This window comes from Vipera berus (genome assembly GCF_964194415.1).
Source record: "Vipera berus genome assembly, chromosome: 9".
NCBI lineage: Eukaryota > Metazoa > Chordata > Lepidosauria > Squamata > Viperidae > Vipera > Vipera berus.
The window spans coordinates 14,328,941-14,341,246 of NC_138212.1; the positions used below are offsets into that span (position 1 = coordinate 14,328,941).

The 12,306-nt window shown below is 40.5% G+C and overlaps 1 protein-coding gene across 3 annotated transcripts; it reads right to left on the reverse strand.

The window, feature by feature from the left end:
- Nucleotides 1-1,439: 1,439 nt before the first annotated feature.
- On the reverse strand, nucleotides 1,440-9,880 carry PDIK1L (PDLIM1 interacting kinase 1 like). 3 transcript variants are annotated; one of them, XM_081334977.1, is made up of 4 exons: nucleotides 9,797-9,880; nucleotides 6,847-7,148; nucleotides 4,933-5,630; nucleotides 1,440-2,141 (listed from the first exon to the last, which is right to left on the reverse strand). In XM_081334977.1, the coding sequence occupies exons 2-4, from the start codon at nucleotides 7,129-7,131 to the stop codon at nucleotides 1,883-1,885; spliced, it is 1,242 nt and encodes a 413-aa protein (XP_081191103.1). In that variant the 5' UTR covers nucleotides 7,132-7,148; nucleotides 9,797-9,880; the 3' UTR covers nucleotides 1,440-1,882. The 3 variants fall into 3 exon arrangements, 2 of the variants coding, with proteins under 2 accessions (XP_081191103.1, XP_081191104.1); XR_014027374.1 differs by having other exon boundaries at nucleotides 1,949-2,141; nucleotides 4,547-5,630; XM_081334978.1 differs by lacking the exon at nucleotides 1,440-2,141 and having other exon boundaries at nucleotides 2,209-5,630.
- Between the last annotated feature and the right edge of the window lie 2,426 nt (nucleotides 9,881-12,306).

A 12,306-nucleotide genomic window follows, 5' to 3' on the forward strand; every position in this document is an offset into this window, starting at 1 on the left:
TAGGGTTTTTTTGTAGTCAGACAGAGTTGGCTAGGTGCTCTACTAGCATATGCATTTTTTTTAAAAAAGAAAACTTACACTTTTTATAACATTCAAAATACAAACCTAATATGCGTTTAACAAAGACAAATTGGGCAGGTATCTTCAACAGGATTTTGAACTGAACAGTGTGACTTTTCATACGAAAATTGTTCAAAGGACAGAAACCTCAGATGTTGTTTAGCTTCCTCTATGAAAAATTTATCTAGCTAACCGCACCAGGCAACGGTCTATCATTACGCTGCAGTTTCAAACAGAATCCCTCATTGGCTGATTCATGGGGAAGAGCACCATTTGAAACATTCTCAGAAAACAAACAAATCGAAAGTGACTGTGAATTTCTACACATTGCCACCAAAGCTGCATCTCCTTATCTATAGGTGTAGATAAGCACACAAAAGTTAGGGCAGGGGCAAGTAGGTTGAGGCAGCAGAAGCATAAATTCTTGAAACCTGATCTGCAAGGAGCTAGTTTTCAGTTTTATGGGAGGAATTTACTTCTTTATAAATTCTCCCAAGTTTCTAAAGTGAGTTGTGCCAACTCTATTCAGATGATCCCCAGCCAAGAGTATTTGCACTTGGAGCTGGAATATTGTTTTCTCCTTGGGAACCATAACTGAGACCGGAACAAGATTAAATCAGCAAAATGCATGCACTATACACTTCATGATACAGCTATAACTATATCCATTTACACCAAATAGCATTTTAAAATACTATTTGGAACAGTAAACCTATTTTTTCCCCTGCAGGACTATTTTCTATAGATCTGCCCAGAAGCAACTCTTATTACATTTTATACTGTGGGATTTACTCCTAGTTAAGTAGGAACAACATTGCATCATTAGTACCCAGGTATTCTTTCCCAAGGCCTTCTTAAAATAGCTGAACTGTGACCGCAAATAAGCCTTAGCAGAGGAGATATTCCATTCTGCATTCTGCCTTCCAGAACTAAAATCCGCATATTGACTTTCACATGGAGCTGCATCGGCAGTCAGAGCAGTTTTCAATTATGATTAAGTGGCTCTCTGGAACATCTTAATCCCTGAGGTGAGACTGGCTCCCACACTCCTGACCCGGCTCTGCTGGGTGGCTTGGGGATCTGACGGGGGAGCTTCATACTGGAAGTGGTTGATTAATTAAAACCTAATCCCACCTGCCCACTCCGTGAATCCAGCTCCTGCCTTTCCCGTCTGGTTTTAATGGTTTGTAATTATGAATGGTTTTACCGGTATCTGATGTGTGCCATGACTGTCAATTTTAATATCTTTCCTTTTTTAATGGTTTGTGCTTTAAAACATTAAAAACATTATGCCCAGAGTCATTCGATACGAGATGGGCAGCAAATAAATTTTTCTAAACAAACAAACAAATAATTTAAGGAAATGAGATCCAGCACAAACAAATGGAACCACCACGTTTTGTACTATCAAAAGATTTGAAACATTTTCCAGGAGAGCCTTGTATAGGGTACATTAGAATAATTTTAATATAAAATTGCTAAAGAATAAATGAGTACGGCCAGATCTATTTTCCAAGTAGGGAGTGCTCATTTTATCAGCCAAAATATACTCCTAAGTCATAGACACAACTTGATTTCTGGGAACTGTGTTGCAAATCAGGGTGTGTACATTAGGCTGTGTACTTCTTTCACAGAAATGAACAGTGAACAAAATTATTCATCAAAGTTTTATAGCCAAGCATGTCCAATAGAACTACTATCAGAGAATCTATGTTGCTTTAGCTGAACCTGAACAGACAATCAGATTAAACTTTGTGCCTGTTGGTGCTTGAATTAGGACATTACTTTGAAGAACAGGTATTTAAGAAGCAGAACAGTAATCCTAACAAAAACAGAATGTTTTGAGATTTAAGGGTGAAGCCAAGCTTGTAGATAATATCCAGATATGCTGTACCTCAATTGACAAAATTGTCCATCTATTGTTTTTAACTCCTAAAATAGGCCATGTGAACCAGTTGCCATTTTTCAAAACTGCTTCTAGATATGGTAATGAAAGAGATGTCAACATTCGCTCAAACTCAAGTCCGTGCTCAAAAAAACATGTCTGTCCATCTGTCTTCACCACACAGTAAAATTCTGTCCTGCAGAAGTGGACAAAAGATAATTCACTTAGCTAATAAGAACAATATATATATATATTACAATTCATGGGCCAATTCAGACTTTTATTTTTTTTAAAAAAAATCATGAACTCAATAAATTACACAATAATTTCCCCCTTAATAAATTTTTCACAAAATAAAATTTACAATTTATAAGAGAAAGCTTTGAAACTCCCCTCTCTTTTGAAGTGCTGATGAGTTATTTTTTTCTTTTATGTTATGCTGGTGGATTGTTCTGTAACTGCTACAATTGGTTTCAAAGATTTACAGGAAATCAAACCAAACACAAGCAACAACAAAAATCACACAGATATTTTAAGGGATAATTATTCAGTAGGTAATAAATGGAACAATCAAGTTGACATTCAATGCCAACATACTAAGCACCATAAATAGAAGTGACCAGGGAAGTTTCCCCAACTTTTAAAAGTAAAAAACAAGTGCACTTTTAAAATTAACTGTGTTACTGGGCAATATTATAATTTGCTCTATTTGTAGATTCTGTACAGCACTAAAAGGTACACCAAATAGTATATCCAAAATCTGAAAGACTTGTTAAGTGCCAAGAAACTGTATGTAGTAATCAGACTAGTTAGGACATAAATGGTTGAGAGTTCCTGGTTTTTCTAATACACAAGGACTGTCAAGATCCTACACTCATATTCTTTCTGCTTAACACAAATATTATGTAATTGTTCAGCTGATGGGAGATACAATGTCATTAAGCACAGGATAACCACAGAAGAGTCATCCTATATGCAATGCAAACTTGTCTCTAAAGGCACAAATGGTGCTTTAAAGAATGTAGATGTTTGTTTACTTTGAAACATTGATATTCTAAAAGTATGTAAGTCAAGCCCTTTTCTTATCCTCTCAGTTAAAGGATGGACATTACCTGGATCCTCAGCTAAAACAATTTAGCACTGCAAGCCAGACATATGCTACCCCATTGAAATTCTCTTAAAATATATCTGTGTAAATGTGACATTTCTTTAAATGTTATTTTAGCAAAGATTTTTAATTTGATTTTTTCCAAAATTGTATCAACTATTAAAGTAACAATCCTATGCATACTTATTAAACTAACAATCCTATGCACACTTACCTCACGAAACTCTGTGAACTTCCTTCCTATTAGCAAGCAAAGGATTATACTACACGACTGATAACTACACTGAGCAAAAAAACATGTATTTTTCAAGTTTTAGAAATATGTCCCCTTGTTTAATGTGGACATAGCAGCTAAGGAGTAAACAAATACCTTTTCTTATCTACTTTTCAGATTCTAGGCATATCAAACAAGGATTTTAAAACATAATTTCTACAGTGCTTCTTGTAAGAAAACATAGGGCAGTTCACTTTCTGGTTTCTGTGCTGTAGCTGACTGCACCAGGAGTTTCAACCTGTACAATAAAAAGTTCTCAACAAAATGAAGACATATACTACACTATTTCCTCTCAATTTACTCATAAATTGAGTTTTCATTTGTTTACTGTACCAGGTTTGCAATTCTTTTCGATTGTATGTATGAACAAAATGCTGCAACCTGCAAGTCAGTAACTTGGAAGAGAAGCAGGCTGCTGAGTGCTTCAGGGGAAAACAAAAACAGGGAAAGATTTAGCAGTACAGACTCCAGTTATGATCCAGTATAGTGGCAACAGTAGTAATGGACCGTCAGTATGGCACAATGGTAGCAGAATGAACATTTAGGCTTCTGGTTGGACTACTTATATATGCTGCTGTCTGTACATATGTTAGGAAAACAGTGGCCAACTTTCTATAATTTTCACCCAAACTGTATGGGGAACAGAAGTAATGGATCTCTGCCAGACAACAAACTAAATCTTGAGGGAACCATACTTGACGATTTTCAGAAAAATCTTCCTTTTTTAAAAAACAAACCCCAAAGCTAGTTTAAAAAAAATCCTGAATTAAAATAAGACTGAAGATCAAATACAAAATATAGGTGTGATCAGTAACTGTGGGTCTACCAAATAATCATTTGGTTATCCTTGAAAAATATAGCTAAATGTTATCATGACAAAGTGTTGGCACCTCAACTGGAATGAGCCATCAGCATATTTAACGCAACCTTCCAAACAAATGCAATCTTCAAAACTAAATTTTTCCCTACAGTGCTTGAATCAGAGGTTCCTTGTGCATCATATTGTAGACCTCATTTTGTCTCATCACACTGTTTTATGGGGAAGAAAAAGGAATGGACACAGAAACTGGGGTATCAAAGAATGTGTCACAATCATTCAATTCTATGAATTCTATAAATTTGGGACATATCTTTTCCATATCGGAAGGGGTTACATCACCCATTATGACATAAATATATACACATTTACTCTACAAAGTTGACTGATGATTTGCATTACCAGCACGCAAGTCTTCTCCTTCAAGGACATTCAAGATTCTACAGTAAGAAATTGGAATGTTTGAAATATTCCATAAAGTATTTCTAGAAAACCATTGCATAACTTGTTAATTTTCCTGACAAGTTGGAATGCTTGTTACAGATGTAGTTTGGGAATATACATATTTGGATACTGAAACAAGAACAACCTTTTGCTTAGCTTACAAAAATAAAAGAGAAATGCAATGGGGAAAACATATGGAACCCTGACGCTTAAAAAGTGAGTTAAGTCTGGTTTTTGCTTCTTTAAAATGCTGCACCATTGTTATACACATTCCTGCCAAAAAGGCAAAGTATTTCACAAGTCACGTGTCCCAACTGCTGTCTTTAAACGCAATTTTGACTAACCGGAGTTCTAGTTCAAAAGCATCTGGCCGGTCTTGTGGGTTAGCAGCAAGCATTTCCTTAATCAGCTGTTTCATGCCAGCGTTCATTTTCTTTTTCTTAACAGGTATGAGTAGTTCCATTTTTGGATTTTCCAGCAATGCCTCTCCAACAGGTACAATCTCAGTCCCTTGCTTCACGTAACTGCCCAAGAGTTCTTTCTTTGTCTCTGTGTCTATGAAAGTGATTCTTTCTAACATTGCCCAGATTATAATCCCCAATGCAAAAATGTCTGCTTTGGCCGTGTAGTGACCTTCCCAAACTTCAGGAGCCATGTAGAAGTCTGTGCCACAAGCTGTAGACAGAAAACATTTATTTACATTCACAGGCTCTTCAGGATTTTGTCCTGATGCTGAACAAACCTTGCTTAGGCCAAAGTCAGCTACTTTCAAAGTAGGTTCCAAGTCACTAGCATCCATCCTGCTTTGAGAGATCAAGATGTTATCAGGCTTGAGGTCACGGTGAATGATCTGATTTTTGTGCAGAAAAGCCAGGGCGCTGCTGAGCTGAAGCATAAAACTAGTGTTGGTCTTACGGCTGGGCTTTCGGGATAGGAGGTATTCATTCATATCACCTCCATCACAAAAATCCATCACAAACCAAAGATAATAGGCACTTCTGGGATCAAAGGCAATTTCACCTTTCAAGGAGGTCTCTACAAGCTACAACAGAAAGATATTTCAGGTATATATTGAACATACATGATTCAAATCCCAATGTACAGCACATTAATCAAACCGTGAGGTATCAGAGAATGAATGACTATCCAAGGGCCTCCGAATCTAGGAAAATGCTGGCTTCTAAACATAAAAGTAAATCACGGTTTGGAACTACGTTCACTTAATATCATTCTCCATTTGCTCAACATTTTCTGTTCTTTAGTGTAAGGGATTCTCTTGCATCATTTATGTCAGGATGCACTATAAAAATTATATGAATTACATCATTTCATTCTCTCCTGCAAATGCCTATATGTGGTTTATAAAGCTAATCCAAACTACACTTTCATTTCTGATTTGTCAGCTAAAACTGTGTTTAGATATTACGCTAATCCAAAATGTTATTAGTTTGGTTTGGGCTTAATAGGAATTTATCCTTACGGATTATACGTGATGGTTTATAGCTGTTGTGTAAACCAAACCTTTATAGCTTAATAAACCATAATTGTTCGTGTTCAATATATGCTAAGCCAAAACAAACAAGATGTAGGAGAAGGAATGGCAGAACCTGAGGGTGGAGTTAAAAGGAGGACCAGCTTAGAATTTCTACATAGCCACAAGTGAACTAAGTCCCCCCTTTGAACGCCATGGACACTTATCTAATTCAAAGAAGATACAAATGATTTAGTTAAGATTCCTATGCATAGGCTGTTTATCAATAAATCAATTTAACTGAATCATCATGTGTGGACCTGGTCTTTTGCGCTTGACAGAAAAATCACATAATGGGCTGGTAGCTTGTTCAACATGAATTAGCATAATATGTTAAATGACACATACTACAAACTATAGGTAGATATCACAGATTACCATTATGAGCATAAATGCCAAATGTTAATTTAACTCTTGGTAATAAAACTTACTTAATGGACCACTGAGCACAACTCTTTATTTATATAACTGTGACCAGACAAACCTGAAAAAAACAATAAAACAGCACAGCTACAAAACAAAAAGCTTTAGCTTTTAATTTTCAAAGTTAATTTTAAATGTCCCAAGTGTATTTCTATATTCCGTTAATGAAATATATATTGCTGAGCAGATCTTTTGACAATGTGCTTAAAAATAAATCTGGCATAAAAATAAAACTAATTTGTTTTCATAGACTTTCATAATTCTGTAGCATACTGGATGGGGAGGACAATTAATCTTTATTTACCTGTAAATAAAGTGAAGAACTGGAACCATGGGACATCTTCTGAACCATGCCGTCTTTTTGCAATATGCATTCTTCCAAGTGGATTACATTTGGGTGTTGGCTTTTAATACTACTAAGTGCCCAGAACTCACGCAAGGCTAATTCTACGTTCTCTGGAGCATGACACCGAATTTTCTTCACCGCAACACGTGCAGAGGTTTTTCTTACAACTGCTTCATATACCACACCATAGCTGCCACGACCAACCTCTCTTATTATATCGTATTTTGGCTGGCTACTCACCATCTTCAAGGTCAAGGTGTCTATGGAAATAAAAACAAAAATATACCTGATTTTTGTTTTCATGCATCTTAAAGAGAAAAATGGAGTTTTTGTTAATGCAGTCACTGTACCTGACAAAATAATGCATGATTTATTGCTTAACATTTTGCACATTTGAAGCAATTACTTTAGTCAAGAAACTATTATTTAACATCACGCATGAATTCAGTCATATAATATAATGTATCTATTCAACTGCTAGCCGTTAGAATGAAAGTCTTAAGCAGTTTGGTATAACGTTACTTGAAAATCTTTTTGCAGCTTTATGAACCTGTCAAGGCCTAACATAACTCACCTGGCTGCAAGTATAATCTATCATTTCAGAGAACAGGAGAAAACAATTCTGGTGCTAAGAACTATCTCATTGTAGAAAACATGTCTGGATGATTTTAAATAGGAGTTTTACTGATCCAGTTACCATAGTTGAAAAATGTAATAAATGCTATTTATGGCTAATTTTATATGTTTCTACCATTTACATTCTAAACCCTTTACATCCTAAAATGCAGTATGAATAACAAACAAAACCTCATTACTGGTACCCCACTTTGCTACTGGTACCCCCCAACAGGACAGTAAATAATGCTGATATGAATATACCTCTGTTAAGTCTTTAACATTTGATAATATGTAAAAATATTACAAACAAAATACTCAGCAACATTAAGGAAGTCATATAAAGATGCATGAAAGTATAAAACAAAGGCATATATACTTTAACAATCCAGAAATGGGCACCTTATTTTTTTCTATGAAATGGATAAGATTGAATAATAAGCTCAGTATAGGGGAAGATATGTTTTAGCTATCTTTTTCTTACAGCAGTAGAAAAACAATGCTGAGATCACCATAATCAAATGAAACAAGGAATGCTGCTAAATATCCTCCAATGGCAGAAAAAAAGGAGAATGTATTATACACATAGCATATTTGAGCAGAGAGCTGTGTTGGGTAATTCATAGCTATTCAATAGCTTTTCATAGCCATTGAAAGTTACAGAAATACATCATGACAATTTTTATCTATGGCTCTGCTTCTACTCATTCCCTTCCCCATTTAACTTTCACTTATCTTCATAAACCCATTTTTAAAATAAAAGCGTAAATATTGCTAAGCACATTGGTTTGTGCTTAAATTGTAAGCCGCCCTGAGTCTTCGGAGAAGGGCGGGATATAAATGGGATTTTAAAAAATAAATATACTGGGTCAATCTGTGCAGCAGCAAAACATATTTTCTGCATATATTTATTTAATGGACAAAATATCATCTTTCTTGCTCATACCTTTGCTCAGTTCTGAACATTCTAGTAGAGTTGGCTAGAATTTTACCCACCACATTCTAAAGATAACAATGCAGGCTTATAGTTGTTATGGAAATATCTTTTTAGAGGCAAAATTATTCAAACACCCCCACCCCAAACAAAACTGGCTTGATCCCACTGCTCAGTTGAACTCTCTGGCAGGCTCTCCTTATGCCAAGTCAAGCATATTTTGTCTTTTAACTTTGCCCTGTAAACTGCCCCAGTCCTTCGGGAATAGGCCGGTATATAAAACTAATTAAACAAACAAACAAACAAATATCATACTCCTATGAAGCAAAAGAAGCACCTGGGTGGAAAAGGTCCAAATTCTTCTACTCAGTTCAGGAGGAGAATTGTCAACAGGGATATGAAATTAACCCCAGAGGAACCCAATTTCCTCTTTCACAACCTGGAGCGGGATGTCAGCGCAGCCCTTTACAACCCAGGCGCGTTTATTCAGGGATAGGCACCACTGTAGCTCGGCTCGGTCTAATCCAGCGTTTCCCAACCTTAGGAACTTGAAGATGCGTGGACTTCAACTCCCAGAATTCCCCAGCCAGCTATAGCTGGCTGGGGAATTCTGGGAGTTGAAGTCCACGCATCTTCAAGTTCCTAAGGTTGGGAAACGCTGGTCTAATCTACACTGTGGGCCTCGTCAAAGGGGGCTCCCAAAGATGCACCAAACGCTCCTGCCCCGCCAAGCGGAACGAGCGGGCAACGGGGCCGGTGCCCACTGGAAAGCAGCCGAAAACACCCCATCTGGGGCTCGACATCTCAGCCGAGGCCAGGCGGGGGAAACCCTTCAGGCACAGGACAAGGCAACACCACCTTTAAAGACCCGAACCCGGCAGTTTACCCACCGTCCACCTCTGGCCCCGGGCTCGCCCTCGGTCGCCGCCGCCGCCACCACCGAGGGTGGCTCCCAAGCGCTTGAGCGGCTGCAGCCGCGAAGAGCGTCCCCGGCCGGCCTCATTCTCCACCGCCGCACCGGACTCGACAGCCCGGCGTCAAGCTAGGTGTGAACGGGCCGGGCTTTGACAGCCGCGGCGGGCGCTTCCGTATTGGGACACGGACGGCCTCCCGCAGCCACCCGCCGGGCGCGGGAAAGCAGGCGGCCGTGGTAGCGGCAGCCTCGCCCGCAGCACCAAGGCCGGCGACACGGGCGCCCGAGGGCCGGGCCGCTCGCTGCAGCCTCCCCGGGCCCAGGCCAGGGCCGCGCACCAGCTGCTCGCCACGCTCGCCGGGCCTGTCAAAAGGCGTCCGCGCCGCCCTGGCGCGCCCCGGCCTCCCGAACGCGGCCAAGCGTCGCTTTCAATGTTTATGTTTTACCTCAGAGCCGCCGCCGAGCTCTCTCCTCCTAGCCGCCATTATCGGGCTCCCTTCCCCCCCCCCTTTACTTCTCCCGGGTTCCCTGACACACCCCCTTCTGGGCCCGCCGCGCGCACCCCGAGGGGCGGTGCCGCGCTCCGGGAAGTCGGCCTCGGCGCTTGCTCGGTCCGCTTCTCTGATTGGTTGCAGGAGAGGCGGGTCTTTGGCCTCCATTGCACGGGTTGGGGAGGGGAGCGCGGGGGACGAGCGCGCGCCCCTTCTCATTGGCTGCCCATCGCTCGCTCGCTGTCTCTCTCTCTCTCTCTCGTCGCGTGCGCTGTATTAACCTGGCGCGCTTGCCCGGGACCCTGCAGAGTGGCTGTTGCGTGGCTCTTGTCCTATTCGGGTGCTTGCGTGCCCGGAGTGTTGCATTGCGTTGCTTGCCTTGTGGCACCCAAATTCGGCGGGCGCCTTCGGACCTCTGCTGCGGTGCAGTTCTCCCACCAGTATTCCAGTATTTGAGGGGTTGCCACAAAGAAGAGGGGGGGGGTCACGTTATTCTCCAATGCACCAGAAGGCAGGAGAAGAAACAATGGTTGGAAACTAATCAAAAGGAGAGAAGCAACCTGGAATTAAGGAGAAACTTCCTGACAGTGAGGACAGTTAACCAGTGGAACAGCTTGCCTCCAGAAATCGTGGGCGCTCCATCCCTGGAGGTTTTTAAGAAGAGGCCAGACAATCACCTCTCTGAGATGGTATATAGCAGGGGTCAGCAACCTGAAACAGTGAAAGAGCCACTCGGAACCGGTTCCCTCACAAAAGGAAAAACTGGGAGCCGCAAAAATTATGTGTGCATGCGCATACATGCGCGCATGCGCAGAACAGGGTTTGACTGAAGAGTGGAGCCAAGGCGAGATATGCACCTACCCTGCATATTTGAATTGATTGGTTGAACTTTTTTAGTCCCACTTTTTTTTTTTGGACTGCACATGGCAGAGGACTGGGAGCCGCAGGAGACAGCTGAAAGAGCCACATGCGCGGGTTGCAGACCTGTGGTATATAGGTTCTCCTGCTTGAGCAGGGGGCTGGACTAGAAGACCTCCAACGCTTCTTCCAGTTCTGCTATATTGGAACGGAGCAGGAGGTCTCTCGGAGTCGGCTGCGCCTGGCATCTCGAGGGCGATCCCGGACGGATTTTCCGGGGAGGTTTGGGTCATGATGACAGCTTGTTCCAGCTGCTGTCCTTCGCGCAAGCAACCTCTCTGTCCCGGGAGCTGAGGGGCCGTGTTTGGTGGCATCTGTTAGGCTTTTCACCTCATTTTGCAGCCCTCTCCCCAGCCCGCGCTGCCCCCTCCTTGACTGGTTTTTCCCCTGCCCAAAGCCTACCGTGGCTACCATCACCTGGAGATCTTCCTGCTGGATCTGTTTGCATCTCTCATTTTTGTTTTCCTTCCTCTAATTTAGCATTGGTGCACGTTTGATGCTTAATGGTTTAACTGGTTTAGCTTAAAAAAGACAAGGGAGAAAATCCGGTTTTTGTCATTTTGATGTATGCCAATTGGTGTACATTCAAAGTGACAATAAAGTTATCATCATCATCAGTTGGTTATTATTTTCTTACCGTGGGGCTGATAGGTGGCATTTTCACTATGCCAGACCATGGAGATGCTTCTTCTTTGTATGCTGCAGGGATGTGAAGGTTGAAATCTGATGGTGAGATTTTTCCCACATTTGTCTTCTGTTGCTGGAAAATACAGCTATTTGTACTTTCCCTTAAAGGGACACTGCTTCTCATTTTTCATAACTGGTTGAGAAGAGACCTTATCTATGTGGAATGTAGACAGGTGTAATGCTTTGGAGAGAATGCACCACATCTACCGTATGATGTGAACTATAGGGAGTGCCCACTCAAATGTAGGACTGTACTTTTTTCTCAGAGTATCTGATTTGTTTTTTTCTTTTATGCCCCCTTTTGTGCAGAATTTTCTCAGCTATATTTTCCCCACAGCTCTGTCCTGCAATGTTTTAACAAGCCTGTAGAGGGCTGAGAAATCTGCATTTATTTAATAATCAAATTTATGGATTTATCTATCAAATTTATATAGTTGCCTATCTACCCGAGGCAATTCTGGACATCACATAACAAATGTGTAAAACCAAAGATGTAAAAATATAAAAATGATATTAACAGTATATATTACAAAAACAGATATATTAATATTTATTGATAAATATAATTATATTTAGATATTTATGTAGATTAATCTGGATCTGCCCATGTTAGAGTTTTTGATGTTAGACAGCATGGGCTTAGGGAGGTAGCCTTGGAAGTTTAGAGGGTGACACGTCAGATGCCTCATCTGAGTTCAGGGTTCTGTGCAAACATGCTGAAATATGCATTATAGAATTCCTCAGGAGCAAATATATTGTGAAGATAATGAGCATTGTAGCCACACAGATGGATGCTAGTAGGTTGAGAAAGTTGACTCCAGCTGTAGAACTGGAGGGTGCAACTGTTATATCTTTTTTCC

Bases quoted from the DNA above. Each gene is read 5' to 3' on its own strand.
- PDIK1L (XM_081334977.1), bottom strand. From the start codon at position 7,131: ATGGTGAGTAGCCAGCCAAAATACGATATAATAAGAGAGGTTGGTCGT. The intron at 5,631-6,846 runs GTAAATAAAGAT...TTTCTGTTGTAG, and splicing joins GTTCTTCACTTTATTTACAG to CTTGTAGAGACCTCCTTGAA. The intron at 2,142-4,932 runs GTTAGTCAAAAT...CCACTTCTGCAG, and splicing joins GCTTTTGAACTAGAACTCCG to GACAGAATTTTACTGTGTGG.